This window comes from Amphibalanus amphitrite, unplaced genomic scaffold, assembly GCF_019059575.1.
Source record: "Amphibalanus amphitrite isolate SeventyFive unplaced genomic scaffold, NRLGWU_Aamphi_draft 000414F_arrow, whole genome shotgun sequence".
NCBI lineage: Eukaryota > Metazoa > Arthropoda > Thecostraca > Balanomorpha > Balanidae > Amphibalanus > Amphibalanus amphitrite.
In genome coordinates this window covers 651-22839 of record NW_024881908.1, presented here as the reverse complement: position 1 = coordinate 22839, position 22189 = coordinate 651, and the positions used below count along the sequence as shown (strand labels likewise).

Here is a 22189-nt window from a genome sequence, read left to right as displayed (position 1 = left end):
ACCGGGGTCGTTTATCTCGGCGGCTGCTGACACGGACTGCTGTGTCTGTGATGACGTCACTGGAGCGTTTACCGGCGCTCAGTGCAGCCGGCCGGACCGACCCCTGCCGGAGGGTGTCAGCCGGCGGGATCGATGGTGTCGCTGTCATTTTTGCGGAGACTATTTCCGATACGGCACAACCGGAAATGAGCCGGACGGTAGTTGTGGCGAGGCGTGTAATTAACAGGCAAATGATATGCGTACGACCTTGTTAAGTTAGATTGGATATGCCCTGCATCGTTTATCATTGCGGTCTTTAAAATGAAGCAAGATGGTTGCGCCGCCGCCATTTTATGTCTTCTAGGTTCTTAGTTAATTTTGAGTTGCTAGGACGATACTGGTAGGTACCTAAGTTTATTTTACCTTAACCCTATTAGTGGCAGGCTCCTGGCTACCCCTATTAGTGGCAGGGGGGCTGTTTACGACCCCCCTTGATATCTCGAGATCTAACGGGCTGATTTTCAAAATTCAAATGGCATTCGATTTCGCTCAACGAGATCTACATTTCAAAAAAAATAAAATTAAAAAATGTAAATAGGGGGGTAGAGGGGGGTAAAAACGGGCAAATTGCAGATACATTTTAGACTGTTTATCACGGCCAGGTTTCTGAACCAATCTTAACGCAACTTTTGCCGATCGATAGAGAATGAACCAGGAATTCACATGGATCCTAAAAATATGCATTTTCAAAAATCATAGGCGGATACAGATCATTGAGATTGGGGGTACACAAAAAGTATAGTAAATAAGGTTTTTGTTAGTACTGTTTCTAAAAAGGGTGGCAATGGTCTTGTTATGTTACAATTTTCTTATGAGGGAACGACTAAAATTGTATTGGTCATGCATAGGCGGTGTCAGGGCACCTATGTTGGGAGGTAAAAAATAACCCCCCTTTTTGGACGCCTGGATCCGCCTATTATAGCAAAAACGTGTCAAAAGAGGATGCACAATAACTTTGTATATGTTATCACATGATACCTTTCATTCACTGCTCGTAAAACTGGTGCAGCATCGTGATCTTCGCCCAAATGACTCGCTTCACGAATAGGACCCCCCAATTCCCAGTGCTCTGGAGCCGCCCCTGGTAAAGTTATGAACTTGAAATTTTCAGGGAATGTGCCCAATTTAGTTTAAGGAAAAGTCAGAAAATTTCAGCATCGTAGCTTCAGCGGTTTCGGAGATATTCCCGAAAAACCTGAGGGGTGGATAAAAACAACGCCCCCCTGCCACTAATAGGGTTAAAGTGTCGCCTTAAAAATAAAATCAAAATAAAATCACAAAGTCATGCTGACCTATCTTGCTGCTTCAAACCAGAAATGTCTTTCAAGGCAGTTCATGTATCGGTAAGAGCACTTCTAGGTTGTACAACCTCTACACTTAGAAGAGCGTCCAGTGCCCACTGCTAGCTGCAGTGTAGCTGTCCTTCCCTGTCCTAACCACCCCGTATGTGTGTTGCAGAGTTCGGCGGCGTTCCGTCGCGCGCTGCAGCTGCGTGGTGTACCCATCACCCGTACCGCCTCCCTGGCCTACGACGCGCTCTGGAGCGTTGCGCTGGCTCTGCGGGCCACCCAGCGGCGGTGGAGGGCCCGCGGGGAGCGGCGCGCTCTCTATCGCTTCGACTACAGCCACGCCGGCACGGCTGCCGACCTGTTCAGCGCCACGCAGCGACTCAACTTCACCGGCGTCTCGGTGAGTATAAGGGGAGGTCCAAGGCCCTATATACTGAGAGGCAGTGTTCGCCACGGGCCGCAAAATCCCAGCCCAGCCCAGCCCAGGCCCATGGGTTCACAGCCCGGCCCAGCCCGAGCCCATTCATGGTAAATGTGTCAAAGCCCAGCCCGGCCCAGCCCGTCAAAAATGAATGGATTTAAAAACTATTGACTACACATAGGTATCCAAAGACCAAATGTAGCAAAAAACAATCATTTGCGAGCAGCATGCACAATGGACATTGTATGCGTGCTTTATTAACTCGTTTTTGAGTATTACACACTGCACAGTAATAAGCTATGTATAACCTGACTATGTAACCCCTGACTCCACTTTACATTTTTTGGCCCAGCCCATCCACAGCCCATCGATCCTTCATATTTTAGGGCCCAGCCCAGCCCGTAGCCCAGCCCAGCCCATGGCCCATTGGACTGGCCCGGCCCATGGCGAACACTGCTGAGAGGCCACCCAGCAGTTCTGGAGAAGACCTAGGGCAGTGGGCGCCCAATGGCTTCAGAACTATAAGTCTCTGTTTGGTTGGAGATGGTCCACTCCCGAGCACCCTGGAATATGACATTGGCCACAAACGGTAACTCACAATCAGAATTCGGTAGATACTTGATCGGCAGCAAAACTTGTTGGAAATGCCGATTGCTGATTCTCAAGGCCCTATATACCAGGTAGGGTCGTCCGGCGATTCTACCTTTTCGTGACGTCAGCTCGTGACGTCATTTGGAGTCAAGTCTCGAAGCCCCGTTCAATCCCCATGTAAATGAGCGATTTTCGAAGCACTGTAGAATGAAGTCTGCACAAGATATATCAAACCTAAGTATCTTATCTGAAAGAGCAGACAATTTTCTGCAAGTTATCTATTACGTGTTTTTCGCTAAATCTTTTGCTTTTTTCACAAAAGCGTAAAATGTCCCCCCATGTCTCCGCAGCCTCCCTGCCGCCGGCTGCCGCGCGGTCGCGGTAGTGTAGTGGTTAGCGTGCCCGCGCAGTATTCCAAAGGTCCTGAGTTCGAATCTATGTGGTGCGGAACTTTAATTGCAATTCCAAGCTGAATATACGCACATCCATAATAAATTATTATTCGTATAGCTAAACTGTCACCAAGCTATCCATATAAATTGACTTCACCCAAAATATCGGCGAGATTCTATTAAAATATAAATTCAAATATGGCGGCTTGGACTGCCGCGTGCGTTAGGCTCCGCCCATAGCTCCGCCCACATGCGCGACGTCATTCGTGTTAGTGGACACGCAGAGAGATAGGGGACGACATGGGCCTGGCTGATTCTGATCTTTGCATTCCGTGCATGACTTTTTGTTTTTTGCATTGCTAGAAAATTGCCAATCATATGAACACTACCGCATACTGGTATTTACCATTGTTTCCCAGCACCTACCAATTCATCCACTCACTTCTGGTTGTCTGTCCCCAGCCATAGTTAGTGTCCACTCGGTATCATACCTGCCTGACCCCAGCCACAATGGGTATCCTCTCAGTACCCTGTCTGCCCGACCCCAGCCACCATATCCACTCAGCCGGGCACTCCGGCCGGAGCCGCAGCTGGCCTGTTGGCCTCCATGGCGCCAGTTTCAGCCGGTCGAGCCGTGACCCAGGTAGAGGCGGGAAATGGCGCGACTCGGGCCCGAATTGGCGCGAACAATAGCCGGCGTCAGCGGCGGTAAGCCGCACCAATGGAGGCCGCCGAGCGAATTAGATGAGTTCGGTCCATTACCTCTGTGGCTCGGTGACCGTGTGGAAAACGACAGAGCGCAGAGAGAATCGGAGTAGTCCCAGGGGCGTACCTGCTGACCTGACCCCTTAACCCGCGCCCTGGTGGGGTCTGTTTATAACGCGACCTGGTGGGGGGGGGGCTATTTTTTGCCCCCCCTCGTATCTCCGAAACTACTGGACGGATCCGCAAAATTCAAACGGCGTTCGATAGCCCTGTCAAATTTGTCGAAGGAAACCAAATTTCATTGACCTCGGGGTCACCGATGACGTCACAGGTCAGGTCAAAGATAAAATGTTTCACCGTTCACGGGGCTTCTAGGGAAAGCGCTATAACACCGAATAAAACGCATTTTGTCGAAAATCAGCGATAAGACGTCAGTTGTCTAGTACATATGTTGCTATTAGAGGTCACTGGTCATACCAGGTCAGGTCACAGGTCAGGTCACCAAAGGTCACCAAGGGTCACCCCATGAACCCAACTTTACTAAGGTTGTGCGATGCATGTTTTATGGCCAATTTTTCATTTCCAACCCAATGGTGTTGGTTATAAGACCATCAGGTACGGTTTAGGTCACTTTCTGGTGGAGGTCAGGTCAAGGTCAGGTCAAAAAAGGTCAAATTTTAAAGTTGATATTTTTGCATTAAATTGGTATCGATTCGATTCAGCTCGTCACGGGGAGTCTAATGGTGGTCTTTGTTTTGCGCTACGAGGTCTAGAATTGCTAAAAATTGAGTTTGAAAATGTGACGTCATCAATTTTGAACAGTTTTTTCGCTATAACTTCGCCAAAAAAAGAGGTATCAATCTAAAATTTGGTATGTGGATGGAAGGCGGTAAGGACTATCACATATATTCCGGTTTTTGCGAAATTCAAAAAACTTTTTGGATTTTTTGACTATTATATCCCAAAAATCTATTTTTTGATTTTCGGGGGTCAAAATCCAAAAAATTCAAAAATCCGAGATAGCAGTTTTGTAGCCCTGTCAATTCTACAGCTTTTATGTCCTTATCATTTTTCTGTATTTGCAAAGCTATAGGCCTGACAGCTCTTCCCGCGGAACCCTTTTTTGGGTCGAAAACGGCAGAACATGACGTCACTCTGACGTCATTTCCGGCTAACCTATCATAGCCTTTGGAAAAAATTTTTGGTCACCATGTGTAAAATTGATGTCCGGGAGGGTACTGAAAGTTTGGTGACGATCGGCGCAGCGGTTCTGGAGATATATCGAAAAGTCTGGAGGGGGGGCAAAAAATAGCCCCCCCCCCCCACCAGGGCGCGGGTTAATGTCACTTCCCTGATCCATCCTCTGACGTTGGGATGGAAGGCCCGTAGAGTAGCGACATGATACTGGGCGGCCTGTCCTTTCAACGATACTGAGAACCTACCTAACTGTGAGGTGATGTACTTCTTACGGAGCAAAATATTTAGGAGAATACAGCTGCTCTTTGCCCCATGTAAGTACAGGTCTTACAGCCAGAACTTTCGCACGGTTCTGCTCTCAATGAGAAACCGGCCAAGCTCACCCTGAAGGCATTGAATTTTCAGAGGGACATAAAATGGAATGGCACACTGGGGTCTTCTGATTCTTCGAGGAGCTTGTTTCCCCTTAATAAACCTTATCTGAGTGCCTTTTGAGTTTTGACCTCTCCCTAACCCCTCACTGAAGCATCACCAGATGGGTTTAATTTATGACGTCACTGAACCACACATATGCATAGTCTGTGAGGTCCACCAGATGATATGAGCTTTTAGTTACATCAATCACATCGCCATATCAGTCAGTAAACTGTGAGGCCACCAAACGGCACACGGTCAGGGTTTATCGGTCAATTTAACCTGCGATGAACGCTGTTTTCGGAACGCTCAGCCAGACAAAAGAACTCGCTGCTGGCAGGCGGGAGGTGGAACGGTTTACGGGTCGGGAATACCTAACGCGTCTGCGGGTTTACGGGATACGGATGGGGGAGGAAGGTCAGCTGGGGTGCCGGAAGTATAGGTCATGTGAAGTGGCCCACTGTTACGACGAGGAGGTCCGGAAAGTCAGTTTACAGCCTCGGAGACCGCAGTTAAGCGGCAGTCACCGGCAGGAAGACAGACCGGAGAGAAGGAATGACAATGTCCCTGCCGTCTCCCTCGGCCAATGGGTGTTTTGCCCAACCGTTGCATTGACATGCACTCGGACAGCATGAACAAGTAAAAAGCCCACACTTATTTTAAACAGCCTCCGAACCTCAGTCTGCTATGGCATGCATGCCGCAGGTAGCTGCCTGGCAAAGGTTAATCTTTCTCTACTTAGGTTCTGATCAAATATGGACTCATTCCTCTAGCTCAGGACCATCGAAATCAGCCATGCCTTCTCAATATATTGATGACCATTGACAGCGATCTTCCGTGGCCTATCATGATTATCTATCTTCCTTCATCATGGACTATGAAGCCGCCTATTCAAGATGCCTATTAAAGCTTTCTTTTCAAAGAGAGATAGCTGGACTGCCCCCGTAAGTGCTCTGTCCATTTGCAGCTCGATTTCAGCTTCTCTTTGTTCCAGGGGCCAGTGAGTTTTGACGGCGCTGACCGGCGCGGTCTCACGGCCTTCTACCAGCTTCAAGGTGAGATAGCGGGGCATTGGGGAGCACGAATAGATAATGGAGCACCCCGGGCGGAGTCGATAGTGACCCTTCTGACAACGATTTCCCGTGGCTATGACCATTTGTTCGAATGTTATATCGTATCGCTGGTCGCTCAAATGATACATTCGCTGATTGACCTGCATTGTGACTGTTAGCTTTGACTTTACCTGTGTACTGTTGTCTGACATTTATGGAAAGAGTGGCCTGCGACCTGACCCATGACCTGACTCTTGACTTGGCTTGTGACCTGCCCCATGACCTGACCTGTGGCCTGACCTGTAACCTAGTGGTTTTGTTTTTCCCCATGTGACCTAACCTAACTCCCGCTATCCGTGTTCAGGTGACAACTGCTGACGCTGGTAACTGTCCTAACCACAGCAACCTGCAGACCTGACCTCTGCCCAGGTCCTCACCTTGGTGGCGCTGTACGACCCGCACAGAGGCGGCTGACCTGGTTTGACCTGACCTGACCTGACCTCTCCTTATCACCCTGGTGGCGCTGTACGATTCGCGCAGCGGTGACCTTTGGAGCTGACCTGACCTGACCTGACCTCTGTCCAGGCGACAACCTGACCCTGGTGGCGCTGTACGACCCGCGCGGCGGCGGCTCGCTGGAGCTGCGCTGCGCCGCCTGCACTGCCATCTGGTGGCCGGGCGGCGAGGTGCCGGTGGCGCGCCGTCTGGTGGTGGCGCGCGTAGTGACGGTGGCTGGCGCGGCGCTGCTCGTCGTCGGCTGCCTGGCCGTGCTCGGGGTGCTGCTCTCCGGCACCTTCCTCGCCTTCAACGTCTACTACAAGCACATGAAGTAAGGACACACACGACTACCTGCAAACACGACAAACACATAAACAGCGTCTACTATAAAAACGAAGTAAAGATACACAGTACGCACCCTCCCAACGCCTCCTATACCTACAAACTTTTGAGGATACACACCTCCGTCTACTATGCAAGCATATGAAGTAAGGGCTCGATTTCCAGGACATTCAAATCTTCCATCCTCAGGGCATTCAAATTTTTCTCCACCCCGCAACCCTCAGTCCGGGCTGGATAGGCAACTTTATCTCATGCGGGCTGCTCCCTTGGGGCGGCACCGCTGCTCCCGTGGGAGCACACCCGTAGCCGGTTGTAGCGAGTACTTGGTGGGGGGGGGGGGGGGGGGGGGGGGCTAGTCGGCCTGTTCTTTGGGACGGGCTCAGCCCCGGTGACTCGCTAGGGTGCCTACCCAGACCAATGTCTCCCCCTAATTTTATCATCCTTCCGGCTCTGAAATGGTCTTGTCATACCGAAAGGGCCTAACCCGCAACAAAAAAGCCTCGCATACCACCAATGTCTACTGCAAACATATGAAGTACGGAGTGGACACGCACAACACATGTCCAACGTCTAATATACTAGGGTTGACTATTAAGTAATGGAAGTGCCTTAACTCGCGCCCCGCTGGGGGGGGGGGCAGAATCTGCCCCCCTCCATTTTTCGCCAATAACTTCCAAACACGTTACGCCGGTGACGTCAAACTTTCAGTACCTTATCATACATCAATTTGACACGATCCCTGAAAATTTGAGCGAAATCCGTCGGATTTTTTTTGGGAAATTGACGTTTTAGTGACGTCATGTCCGCCATTTTCGCCTCAAAAACGGCAAAATTTCAAACGCCGCTAACATCTTCATTTTTAAAGGAATCAAGACGTAACAAAAAAAGGTTATACATGATTCTACTTTGTCTATCAAATGGCTATCTCGGTTTTTTTGAAAATGTTGGATTTTGGCCCAAATTTTTTCCAAAAAACTGACTTTTTTTGGGAAAATAATCATAAAATCCAAAATTTTGAGTGTATCAAAAAAAAAACGGAATATGTGTCAGAGAAGTGGTCTATGTGCACCTACATACCAATTTTTAGAAGAATCGGTTAAAAAATGTAGGAGTTATTCAAAATTTTATGACGTCACGACACACAAAAATTTTGAAAAATGATTTTTTTTTGGAAGTTCTAGACCTCGTACGGAAACAAAAATAGCACCATACGATTCGCCGTGAAAAAGTGCATCAGATTGACACCTTTTTAGGCCTTAACAACCAACTTAAAAATTTGACCTCACTTGACCTGACCTTGACCAGACCTCGACCTGAAATTCATCCCGAGGTGGTCCATATCACTTATTGAGTGTGCCTATTGAATTCTATGAGAAAAATGACCCATAAAACATGTGTCGCACATGCCCTTTTCTATATTTTGTTTTTGGTGACCTGACCTGACCTGACCTGACCTTGACCTTTGAATAACATTGTATGCAACGAATATTGTCTTGATAGTCTAAGAACACGTTTTGGGCAATCAGTCTAAGTCCATTCTTCGGCAACTACGGTGCAAGGCCGATACTGTGGAAACTTGCATTTTGTACCCTTGACCTGACCTTGACCTGACCTCTGACCTACTTAAGCAAAAAAATTTGGGCTCTTAAGATCCGCCTCGTTGAGAGCTTTCGATCGCCGTTTTCCCCGTCTTTCTACGACCATCGGTTCGGAAGTTAGACAGGGGGGGGGGGGCAGAATCTGCCCCCCCCCCCCCAGCAGGGCGCGTATGGCTGAATAGCCCAGCGGGGCGCGGGTTAAGCAATTAAACGGGTTTGCACGTGCACACATTATTTAGGTGTCATTTCATGCGCCGATCTTTTTTCTATCCAATGGTGAAGACCACATGTCCCTAGCTATTTTTTGCTATAAGCTATCGTCGTTTTCCCAAGAGACCTCCCGAACCTGTGGCGCACCACCTGGCAATGGCCAAAGCCGCGCGCCGGCGCCGAGTGCAAGGTCATTAGAGCTCAGTTTGTCGTAGGGAAAAGGCCTACCAATATCAGAAAATTTCTTTTCTAAGTGTATGGAGCGACGCAGCCTCCCCACAGACGATATGTCGGTGGTTTCATCGGTTTGAGAAAGAAAGCGCCGATCAGTCCTCTGGCGGCGTTCCAGGAGTGGGTCAAGACGAGGCTGGAATGGTATGTGATGCTTGAAGGCGATTATGTGGAGTAGTGTATGCTGTCATTTATCGTGCCAATGTGTATTGTTTTGATGAAAATGTAGAAATTGTCCATTGTGTAGCCAAAACAATAAGCCAATAAGCTCTGATGATCTCGCGCTGGCGCTTGGCGCGCGATTTTGGCCATTGCCAGACTCCTTTTTCATGGTGCGCCGCAGGTTCGGGTGTTCTCTTGGGAAAACGACGATAGCTTGGAGCAAGAAGTAGCTAAGGACATGTGGTCTTCACCATTGGATAGAAAAAACATCGGCGCATGAAATGACACCAAGAAAACATGTGCACGTGCAAAAACGTTTAATTGCTTAACCCTCGCCGGCCGAGGGGGGGGGGCGGGTCCGCCCCCCCCATAGGGTTTTTTCGCGATAGCTCCAAACACGCTGGCGATAGAGAGCTGAAACTTGGCATACCTGACCTTTGATCCAAGCCGGATCTTTTGACACCAACCGCATTTTTGGGTCAGGTCAGGTCACTGACCTATGACGTCATAAGTGAACCTCTGCACGGTCTTCAGATGTCGCAACTTCGCAACGCCCTCACTGCCAGAGGAGATGTCACAGGGAAATGAAACTTGCAGGACCTAGTATCCATTATGAGTCCCACAACTTGTATATCTCGGATTTTTCCTAAAGGTCATATGAGGTCAGGTCATTTTCGTGACCTCACCATTATAAGTCAATGGGGAAAAATGAAAACTGCTATTCTGGCGCCGGGAACGATCTCCAACTATCTCAAGCACACATAATCGTGATTTGATGCACTCCTTGCAAGGTTAGATGCGTCACTTTTGCAATGTTGACCTTGAGTGACGTCATTTATGACGTCATCAAGGTCATATTAGTTTTTCGTCAATAACTCTTGATCAAATTGAGCTAGCGAGTCGGGAAAGCCACCAATGGACTCAGAAAGACCTGCCGAATCGAATGATATGCGACATGACCTCTTTCGACCAACTTCGTGACCTGGGGGTGCTGACCTGACCTTGACCTGAGGTCAACACCCCAAGTTGACCTGACCCGGACAAAAAGTATATCATTCGACGCGCCTGAGCGAGACAAACACTATGCTGCCAAAATCGGCGCTCTGCGGCCGTTTTTTGCGAAGTTATTCACCAAAAACTTAACCGTACCTTGGGGCACTTGACCTGACCTCAGAGGTCACCGGTTGACCTAGGACCTTAAAATCGGGTACCAATCTCTGCGTCTCGTAACGGCGCACACGCTCGTTTTTTCCGCGACGCGCTAGCTCCACCAGGGGCGAAACGGCGAGGGGGGGGGTCGTACCCCCCCCCCCCTCGGCCGGCGCGTATGTAGAAAACCAATAGGTCCGGCGAGACCCGCCCCTCGCCGTTTCGCCCCTGGTGGAGCTAGCGCGTCGCGGAAAAAACGAGCGTGTGCGCCGTTACGAGACGCAGAGATTGGTACCCGATTTTAAGGTCCTAGGTCAACCGGTGACCTCTGAGGTCAGGTCAAGTGCCCCAGGGTACGGTTCAGTTTTTGGTGAATAACTTCGCAAAAAACGGCCGCAGAGCCGCGATTTTGGCAGCATCGTGTTTGCCTCGCTCAGGCGCGTCGAATGATATACTTTTTATCCGGGTCAGGTCAACTTGGGGTGTTGACCTCAGGTCAAGGTCAGGTCAGCACCCCCAGGTCACGAAGTTGGTCGAAAGAGGTCATGTCGCATATCATTCGATTCGGCAGGTCTTCCTGAGTCCATTGGTGGCTTTCTCGACTCGCTAGCTCAATTTGATCAAGAGTTATTGACGAAAAACTAATATGACCTTGATGACGTCATAAATGACGTCACGCAAGGTCAACATTGCAAAAGTGACGCATCTAACCTTGCAAGGAGTGCATCAAATCACGATTCTGTGTGCTTGAGATAGTTGGAGATCGTTCTCGGCGCCAGAATAGCAGTTTTCATTTTTCCCCATTGACTTATAATGGTGAGGTCACGAAAATGACCTGACCTCATATGACCTTTAGGAAAAATCCGAGATATACAAGTTGTGAGACTCATAATGGATACTAGATCCTGCAAGTTTCATTTCCCTGTGACATCTCCTCTGGCAGTGAGGGCGTTGCGAAGTTGCGACATCTGAAGACCGTGCAGAGGTTCACTTATGACGTCATAGGTCAGTGACCTGACCTGACCCAAAAATGCGGTTGGTGTCAAAAGATGCGGCTTGGATCAAAGGTCAGGTATGCCAAGTTTCAGCTCTCTATTGCCAGCGTGTTCGGAGCTATCGCGAAAAAACCCTATGGGGGGGGCGGCACCCGCCCCCCCCCCTCGGCCGGCGAGGGTTAAGGCACTTCCATTACTTAATAGTCAACCCTAGTACAAGAACATGAAGCTCGCATACCCCTAACGATTATTACAAACACAAGCGAACACGCACAAACAGCGTCCACCTACTGCACACACACGAAGTTAGAGCACTGAGATCAGGTGATTCGCTTCTTTATGAAGTGAAGTCACTGGCTTGTGATTAGCAAAAAAGTTACGGGTGGGCCTTGCATACAAATATAGGTTTAGAAGTAAGCTAAGAAGATTGTAAAAAAGAAGGTCAAGTGCTAAGTGTCTGGAATAAAAACTGTTCTATGCACAGTCGATATTCAGGGTTGCAAGCTTGAAATTGGCATCCATTATTCAACGAAGGACTACGCTTTATCCGTGCAAGCGTGCCGTTGCGTGACTTTCAATGCGTTTCTTATCCTATCAATCATCCGGAATTTATAACGCTTGCTTATAAATTTTTCAGCAGCATTCTCCCCGACACAAGTTACAGCTATGAGTGCGTCACTGGTGCACCTCAGCTGAGCTCTGCCAGTCCCTCTGTTTGTCCACGCAATGGTCCCGTTGGTCGCGGTGTGTTCCGGAGCGGAGCGGCGGGTGGCTCGGACGGTGCTGACCGTCGGTCGCTCAGGCCAACGGGCCGACCGGTTCGGTCACGCGACGTCCGCGGGCACCGACGTTCTGTACTGCACAGTGCACAGAGACACGGTACACAGTCAGTGAACTGCTGCTCTGCAAAGAATCGCACACTAAACACAGAACGGGAGACCCTGTCCTACTTTGACACACTACACACTACACAGCCTTTTGGGTGGTCCGATGGCGTCTGGTGACCCGATGAAGGTTTGGTACGAATAGCGACAGCATTTTCCTCATTTGTTAGAGTTGTTATGAGTTTATTTGCTAGTTTTTTAACGTTATTAAAATGTACACACCGTTTGCGGTCAGAGCGGGGCCTGTGTGGTGCTTACCTCATCGCCCCTTCCTCATTGGCCCCGTTCACGCGCGTCAAGGCCTTTTGTGTAACAGTTTTACGTATATTGCAGGCTGGTTAGGGTAGCGCTACATGCTTTTACGCGAACGACGTCGGAAATACCCCTGCCCGCAGCGTTCGATTGCATGTAAACGGCTAAAAACTCGTGACACTCCTCCCCTTCCCAGACAGGTGAAGCTGTCCAGTCCCAAACTGAACAGCATCACCGCCGTCGGCTGCATGCTGGTGTACGTCGCCGTCGTTTTGCTGGGGCTAGACTACGCCACGCTGACGAGCACGCGGCACTTCGACGTCGTGTGTACGGTAAGCCCCTTTCCGGGGGAGGGGGCTATCCATCACCGACGTGGCGAGCCGACCGGCGGCGGGCTGGGACCAGAACAATGCAGCTCAGGGCAATTGTCAGGCTCGGTGGCCGGGCGGACACAGCCCTAACGGCAAAGTAAGCCAAGCCGGCAGATGGAAACTAGAAAATAAATGTAAATGAATACCAACCTTGAACCTGGGAGATATTATACGATGAAAGTGACCGCGAAGAATCACCGAGTTACGGATGACAATGCTAGGTATTATAATTTTGAGAGTCATCATATTACTTGGTTGACCTACCGTAACAAGGTATAATACAGATTTAGGCGCCGATTTAATTAATTAATATGTGCAAGCCGTGCACGAAACCATAAAAAGACTGCAAGTTGGTGCACAGAAAATCACACTTCCTGTTTCTCTGGTAGTGTGCAATAATGCCTTCCTTTCCTGCTGGACTAAATCCTGCGTCTTCATTTTGGCGGCGACGGCGGCTGCCGCTGGGACGGTCGTTTCTGCTCCGATGGTGGCTCTGATTAGACACAAACAACTAAATTAATGGCAGTGTTGATCTGTCACGTAACTGGCCAGTAAGGACCTGGAGTCGACGGCCTCCTAAATAACGCGCCCTGCAGACTCTGAGTTATCGTGCAACATAGATGAGCAGCGACAAAATGCTGTAGTGATTAACTAATTAACTGAAAGCCATCGGACTTCAAAACAATAAGTCATTACGCAGCTAGGCGATTTTCAGCACACATGTCGACTGCATGTATTTCTGGCATGGATGCGGATTTGAATAACTAAGTTTCACCAAATAACTTTCCTGTCAGTGCTCTAGTATTTCATTGGCTGCTATCGGGCTCCAAAGAACCCCACTATAGTTGTTTTTCCCTCAAGTTCTGAAGATAATTTTTATGACCTGGAAAGTCATGTCGCCTTACACCGGGAGCTGCCTGTATGACACGTCCTGTCCTTTTGTTCCAGGCTCGAGTGTACCTCTTTAGCACGGGCTTCTCGCTGGCTTTCGGTGCCATGTTCACCAAAACGTTCCGCGTGCACCAGATCTTCATCGGTAGTCGGACCGGCGTCATCAAAAACAAGGTGGGCTCTCCTCCGGTGTTGTGGACACCAGTGAGGCCAGCATAGTTTGAACGACACTGTCCGGTGTAGTGTGCATGGCACGCGGACTATACACCAGAGTCACTTATATACTGCATAATGCATCATATCCGCTCAATTATAATTTTTAAAGTTTGCATTCGTTGACGGAAACAATCCAAAAGCATTTTGATTTTTTAATTCTGTTCAGTAGAGCTTAAATGTTTTTTTTTTGTGGGGGGGGGGGGAAGCGAATAACGGATCTCTCCTTTGCCACTCATAATTAGGAGTATAGTCACTGTAGGTATTGTCACCTTGTCACTAAAAGGTTTAAACGACCTTGCCGCACACAGTTCCCCATTTTTGCATTTATGATGCTGATTGCATTGTGATTGCTTAGAATCGTTAGCAATCATCCCTTTCCTGCTCAACGAGGAATAACTCGAGCGAGTTTTCTTTCGCTTGGCAAAACAATTGTTCTTCTTACACACAACTTACCTCCTTAGCGCTATGTCGGTATTTAAGGGCAATTAGAAGACAATTGAAAATGGAACCATGCGGATATATTTTCCGACGGTAATAGAGATCGCAGTAGGTACTGTTGCAGCACCTCCCTTTCATTTAAGACATTTTGTGTGCATTATACGTGATTGAAATGCATTTAGCTGCATGCCAATTTTCAACGGCAGACATTTCTTTGATTTCTCTAGAAACAAATGTGAATGTCTGATGATTATTGAGATATTTGACGGATAAGGTTTCTGTTTTGTACTCTATTTGATCACCGAATGCTTTTAAAGCAATATTTTATGTATAAGTTCTCATATTGAAGTTCAACTTTGTTGGTAACGTTATACGGTTTTCTGCAGAGAACTTGGAAGGGCACGGTTAGAGCTACATACTTGTATGTACGCACATACTTGTATGGTTACGGTTATGATATGCTAGTAACTACGGTAACTACCTGTAGCGAAGTACAGTTTCCAAGAGGACATTTTAGATTTTGCAGAGCTAAAAATTTATTTCAGGTTTGTGATTGAGGGTGGCTCACATAACCAATTGGACATAAGTGGCAGCAAACACTCCATTTTTCTTCAATTCTAGTCCAGTATTTCTGAGTTTATCGACGATTTATCTCTAAAACGCACTAATTTCTTATTGATTAGGTATAGTTAAGCTGTTTAGCGAACAGCAATTGTTCAATGCTTATCAATGTGGTCTATCGTTTGAAATGGTGCGTCTCCAAAGCTTTTTGTATGGTGTGTGTTGCCGCCCTGTGTTTTCCCTGCTGTCGTTTGCGTGTCGGCGCCGTCTGAAGCAGTGCCGACTGCCAGCCGGCGACAAACCATTATTTACGGCCAATATGTGCGACTGTCTGCGCCGGGGGAGGCACCCGCTCTCCGGGGAACAATCTGCATCCGGCGCCGGCCGCGCGGCGGAAACAGTGGCGGCTGCGGTCTGCGGCAGCTGGGATCGGCACAGATTGTGACAGCTGTGACCTGTGAGCTGAACACAGCACAGACTCCTTTGACACAGACTGTGACCCCTGGAGTGTGACCGGAAGGCTGTTACAGCGTTGAACAGAGCGATCTTGCATTGCCAAGCTAAATTGCTATGAATGCGGCCTCAAGTGGTCAGGAACATAGGCGGCCATTTTAACATTTGCCCTACGGGCGTTGCATGGAAAGAATGGGACCAAAAGTCGGCCCCCTTAATTGAAGATGTTCCGCCGCCACTGGCCAGGAAAAATGTTGAATATGTTGTACAAGAAGAAAGGAGGCTGAGTAGGAGAAAAGAGCGATAAAAAGCGACTGTATATCCGACGTCATACTGATGACTGTGCAACTGTGACGTCAGAGTGGCGACTGTATATGACGTCAGAGTGGCGACTCAGCGCGAACGCTGTGTGATGTCGGGAGGTGCCATCCACGGGGGGGGGGGCGGTGATCAGGCGTAATGACCATTGACAGAGGCGGCGCTGGGAGGGAGGGGCGAGGAGGGGTTCGGTGATCGACCGTCCCCGATCACCACCCGGGCCGGACACTGCGGGAGGGGAGGGGGCAGGGGAGACGGGATGGGGGCGATCGGTGAATCAATGGTCACTGCAGTGTGGATCACAGTTCCTCCACACGGCTACTGATTCTCCTCGACTGAACCGAGGTATGGGCTGTCTTCTTCTGGTTTCTTTTTGTATTGGATCCAACCGATGAGGTGCTAAACGCCGAAGAGAAATATTAAGTTGACCCGTCATAGGCTGTTGATCCACTTTTATCACGCTCGTTAGTCGTTACTTTTACTTTTATGAGGAAAGTGAGGACTCATGATGCTAATCTATGTAATGAAACAATCGTCTATTCAATTTAATATTCAGATGAGCTTCAGTGTGTAATGCATAAATGCATACTGCGAGACGCGGGTGCTATAACGCACAGCGTTCTTTATAATCACCTGTTCACTCTGGTCATGCCTGATGGTTTTAGCGCTGTTTTGGCTGCCTCACGAAGGCCACCAATCTTTCGAGGCCGTCTCTGATGGACTGATTCCCTCCAGTCACGGTATGCACGTCCTGTACCGACCGTTGTCAGTCGGTCCGCCGTGGTTCGGTCGGTTCGGTTGGTAGACCGTCGGCGGACCACTAACATCAGTTGTAGTGCCTACCGGCCATATGGGACGCGTCGCCGGCACTGTGGGTCGTATGAAGAAAGACGTCCACTATTCGCGGCCACGGCGAGGGAAAACACTGGCACCATGGCTGTCCATGTCCTGATTTTATGACCCGGCTTTCACCTATGCACCTTACAAGTATGACAGCATGCAAGAAATAATAAAACACCCAGCAATCACAACTGGCGACTGCTCCCTCTCTTTCTCAGTCTCGGCTAGGTCCGCATATGTTTGCTAAATACCGCTACGCATTCGGGAAGTTCATCATTCGTTGACATTTTTTTCGCATTGTGTTATTGTAAGGTGGCCATCTTCCTGCTTACTTTTTGCGTCATTAAATACAGCGTAGTTTTTGCTTATCAACAAAGAACTGTGCCAATGAACTTCTTCCTCACGCACGTGTAACATTCCTGGCGCATTTTAACAGCAGCGAATTTCCTCGTTACATCTGGGCCTGCGTAACCAAAGAGGAGTTGTCAGCTGGTACTTTGGGAACCATAACGCAGAGCTCCTTTGTTGAGGTTTCCAGACCCGTTATAAGTTTCCCCGATAAAACCCTTTCTCTTCCCTCTGCGTATTTTACTTTATTTAACTAAGCAGCACTGGGGGTTTTCTCTGGCTGTTGGCAGTGCTCTATTTACCGGATAGGACGGGTTAACTAGCGGTCAGCGAGGCACGACGGTCGCGTGACAGACTGGTACAAACGCACTGGACTTGGCTAGAAATGTGTGTAATCGGATCGTGTGCTGCTTCCATGAGCTCATCTACTTACGGGACTCATATCAGTATCATTCGGGGAAAATAGGTATGCGTTGTATTTACATACAAATCGGAATAAAGTGTTGCGATATCACTGCAAAATCAAACAGTGATATCGAGAAAAAGAATATGCTTCCTGTATATGCAGATAAAAGGAAATGTGTGTTACATGTAACAAAGCCTCCTCATAGTAAACGTGTTATACTGGTAAAGACACACTTACACGTTCCCATAGGGGAGTGACGCGCGTGCCGTTGTGCTGCGCAGTGCGCTGTGCATTTGTGCAATGTGATTGCTTACATACCTACATTTGATCTTTTGTCGCTCTGCATCGGGTTTATATTGCTAATGTTTTACTTATGCACACTGAGCACGTAAAGCACATTTTAGTTTTAATTGCATTGTTGTTTAACCCGCACGGGGCTGGGGGGGTAAATTTTACCCCCCTCGCGAATTTTTGCAATATCTCGAAAACGGCGGCGCGCAGCGCCGCCAAACTTTCCGTACCTTTTCTTACATCAATTTGACACGTTCCCTGAAAATTTGAGCGAAATCTCTCGGAAATTTTTTGAGAAAATGACGTTTTAGTGACGTCATGTTCGCCATTTTCGCCTCAAAAACGGCAAAATTTCAAACGCCGCTAACATCTTCATTTTTAAGGGAATCAAGACGTAACAAAAAAGGTTATACGTGATTCTACTTTGTCTATCAAATGCCTATCTCATTTTTTTTTTGTTGAAAATAATTGATTTTGGCACTAGTTTTTTTTCTTCAAAAAATGACTTTTTTTGGGAAAATAATTATAAAATCCAAAATTTTGCGTGTATCGAAAAAAAACCGGAATACATGTCAGAGAAGTGGTATATGTGCACCTACATACTAATTTTTAGAAGAATCGGTTCAAAAATGTGGAAGTTATTCAAAATTGTATGACGTCACGACAAACAAATTTTGGGAAAAATGATTTTTTTTTGAAGTTCTAGACCTCGTACGGAAACAAAAATAGCACCATTCGATTCGCCGTGAAAAACTGCATCAGATAGACACCTTTTTAGGCCTTAACAACCAACTTCAAAATTTGACCTTACTTGACCTGACCTTGACCTGACCTCGACCTGAAATTCATTCAGATGTGGTCCATATCACATATTGAGTGTGCCTATTGAATTATATGAATAAAATGATCCATAAAACATGTGTCGCACATGGCCTTTTCTATATTTTGTTTTTGGTGACCTGACCTGACCTGACCTGACCTTGACCTTGACCTTGACCTCTGAATGATATTGTATGCAAGGAATATTGTCTTGGTAGCCTAAGAACACGTTTTGGGCAATCAGTCTCAGTCCATGACTCCATTCTTCGGCAACTACGGTGCAAGGCCGATACTGTAGAAATTTTCAATTTGTACCCTTGACCTGACCTTGACTTTGACCTCAAACTTTAAATTAAGTACATGTTTATAGTTGTTCGTGATGAGATCTTTCGATTGGCGTTTGAATTTTCCAAATCGGACCATTAGTTCGGGAGATAACAGGGGGGGGGGGTAAAATTTACCCCCCCCCCAGCCCCGCGCGTTCGGCTGGAGACCCCAGCCCCGCGCGAGTTAAATTAACCGTTAAGTGCTATTTACTGATGCATGACAAAGTGCAATAAAATTAAGTGCTTTGGTAATGCGCCTACGTGTTTCCCACTCCAGAAACAAAAAGGAATCGAAGGAAGTGCCACTTTTAGTCCACCGATCCATTCAGCACCACGGTGTAAAAGCGTGAACAGATTCATGCGATATAGTGTTACAGATTTGCTCTGTCAGCCTACCGGCGTTATCAGTCTTGCGAGAGGAACTTCTGACAAGCAGTTAGCGGCGTCCACCCTGAAGCTTTTCCCGAGTCTGTTGATCTGATGGCGCAGCTGATGGCCCTGATCCTGTTTTTTTTTTTTTTAATCCTGAGTCTGGTGACCTCCCGACTTAGGCGCAGATGCTGTACGACTGAGGACACGTAGCTGAAGGCACTACTCTTGGTATTGTTGCTGAGGCTGCTGCTGAGTTTGCTGCTATGATTGTTGACGTCCTAGCTCCTGACCACGTTACCACGTTGTCCAGAGGTTGCAGGGCACGCAGCTGATGATGCTGTTGTTGATTTTGATCCTGAGAACGCAGACTCCGTGATCACGTCCGTGCGGTGTTTCTAGATGCTGCAGAGCACGCAGCTGTTGGCGCTGATCCTGGTGCTGCTGCTGCTGCTGAGGCTGCTGCTGCTGAGGCTGAGGCTGCTGCTGCTGCTGAGGCTGTTGACCATGTTGACGTCCCCGCGTTGTCCACAGATGCTGCAGGACACGCAGTTGATAGCGCTGATCCTAGTGCTGTTGCTGATCGACTGTGTCATCGCCACGCTGTGGGTGACGCTGGACCCGCTACAGCGTCAGCTACGTAACCTGACTATGGAGTACGCTCCTGGGGACCGCGGCGTCGTCTACCTCCCGCAGGTGAGGCGTGAGGCTGTAGCAGAGGTGGGCACTAACAGATGTAAACGAGGGAATTTCTAAGGCGGAAGGTCCTAAAGACTTGTGAGGCAAGCGCCTCCTCAATCACTTAGGCTAGAAGTAGGTACTCGATTTCTTGAATAATTAGTTCAACTAGACATCTTTGCAGTTCTGTTAGATCATATGCAAATTTTGCCTTAGCTTTGTCGATCTTCCGTCTCTCGCGAACATATATGTAGACATTTATGTATTCTTGAACTCAGCTTCCGTCCTCTTGGAAGCGTTGGTATCGTTCTTTGAAAATGTTTGCGGTACCTACTCGGCCCAACCGCCGAAGGCCACATACATGAAGACACAACGTTCTTCCCATTGGTGGGGGTAATAAATTGGTTCAGAATATGCATGACTTCGAAGAACACGTCGTTTAGGCACATGCACCTGTGCAGACTAGAATAAGCCAATAAGAGTGAAAGTGACTAGAGCATTCGTGGTGTCCGGTTTTTGTTGGATTTCCCATCTGACTAGGACCACTGTTGCGCCAGGTGGTATCCCGTTTGAAGAGACATATCCGGTCTATGGATCTGCTTAATGTGAGCAGTTGTAATGTACGTCCATCCATACACGTGAACAGCCATGCATGTTATGTGGATGTCATTTGCGAGCAGATGTTGAGATGTAGCCTTTTCTGTGATTCACACGTGTCAATAAAACATCAACAAACGCCGTAGCCGTTCGTTCCAGTCGCCTCTAAGTCACATATCATTATCTCAAAAGCTACTGTAGCTATCAGCTGATGTTTATACCCTGGCTAGCCTCAGGTGTTCTCTGCCCCTTTCAGGTGGAGGTGTGCCATTCTCAGCACGAGCACAAGTGGCTGGGCGCTCTGTACGTCTACAAGGGCCTCCTGCTAACCGTGGCAGTGTATATGGCGTGGGAGACCAGGTTAGTGTCACGCCCACTGATTCTCACTTTTCTGTCCTATTCGGAGCTTCTCGGATATATGCTTCTGTCTTTATCATTGGCATCGCCAGTTGCTACAATATATTTTTCTCAAAGTGCGATAACTATGCATGCGTCTGGCTGGAGGCCGTTACCTTATCTCTTTCAGCATTAGTTCCGTATCACGGACTGCCCACCCATCCCGTTTCAGAGGGGTGAAGATCCCCGCGCTGAACGACTCCCGCTACATCGGGCTCAGCGTGTACAACGTGGTCATCACGAGTGTGATCGTAGTCACCATGGCCAACGCCGTCTGGGACCGGGTCACCCTCGCCTTCGTCCTCATCGCGTCCCTCATCATCATGTCCACCACGACCACACTCTGTCTGCTCTTCCTTCCAAAGGTGGGTGCGCTAGTCAGGGGTTTCGGTAGGCTCAGCTTGGTGAGGGCAAGGCCGGTGAGGGTTTGTTGATTGGGAAGGTCATAAAGAGCCCATGAGTATGAGAAGAGAAGAACCGGACTTAGTCGATAGCAAATAGCGGAAAGGTGGTGGGCAGCCTGATAAAGGTGTCGTAACCTTACCTTACTCTCCTCTGAAGAGCCCCTAAGAATGCCCGAAGCACTCAGGCATCTAAAGCTGCCTCCTCTCCAGTGCAGGATGCTGCTCATTGCTGGCTCGTAGTGCTGGAATTCAGCACGATTGCATGCTACAAACATTTAAGCATATAGGCGTTGACGATACTTTAGACGCTCAGTAGCTCCTGCCTTATTGGACGATGATGAATTACTGTGGGGCACTTGGCTGTTGTGGCAGCAGTGAGGACTTGAAGTGAGAATCGAGCTCATCAGTCTTCTCTACTCCTCTTCTCTGCCGCTCGAGTCTAATCCCCTTTGGGGCCGCGCTGCTGTTGAGCTGTTGTGTCGTGTCACCGTGTCCGGCTGGAGCCCGTTAGCGCCGCCTAAATTGGTCTGACAGGTGCGCTCGGCCTGCCCGCGGGCGGGTCCGACCCCCGTCGGAAGTAGCCCGCAGGTCCGGCTTTGCAGCGGCGAACAAACACAGGGATTATTGGCCGTCAAATATGAAGGCAAACAAGAGGCCACTGCCTAAAATAGAGTTTACTTTGTTCTTCAGCTGCGCAGTATGTGAACTCATGATTGACTGATGACTGAATTCATCGTGAACTTGGGCGGATACATTTGTTATTCATTCATGTGCATAGTTCCGGAACTTTTATAGCATTCTTTATTCAAATCCAGCTGAGCAAAACATGTTCTCTTACACCTTGTCTGCAATTCAGCGCTAGATAAGCCATGCCTTGACTGTCAAAGGTCCAAGGGCGCTAGCCTGAATGGTGTGTGGACTCAACTTCCGACAATTTAATTTGCCTCAACAATAAGCTGGCTTCGCTCACGTCCCGCCCCTGTGTCGCTCCTTATTCTGTAGCGGGTCTGGATTCACGGCACGTCGCGGCTCATAGTCACCGAAGC

At 48.5% G+C, this 22189-nt stretch overlaps 1 protein-coding gene across 1 annotated transcript in view; it reads left to right on the top strand.

Moving 5' to 3' along the window:
* Positions 1-21383, top strand: part of LOC122390887 (gamma-aminobutyric acid type B receptor subunit 2-like) — a 43217-nt gene extending 21834 nt beyond the window's left edge. Inside the window, exons 7-15 of the mRNA XM_043384316.1 lie at positions 1498-1728; positions 6043-6103; positions 6686-6929; positions 12618-12753; positions 13741-13857; positions 19603-19764; positions 20600-20703; positions 20912-21104; positions 21354-21383. Coding sequence (XP_043240251.1) covers positions 1498-1728; positions 6043-6103; positions 6686-6929; positions 12618-12753; positions 13741-13857; positions 19603-19764; positions 20600-20703; positions 20912-21104; positions 21354-21383 — 1278 coding nt within the window. The remainder of the gene's footprint in view (positions 1-1497; positions 1729-6042; positions 6104-6685; positions 6930-12617; positions 12754-13740; positions 13858-19602; positions 19765-20599; positions 20704-20911; positions 21105-21353) is intronic.
* The last annotated feature ends 806 nt before the right edge of the window (positions 21384-22189 follow it).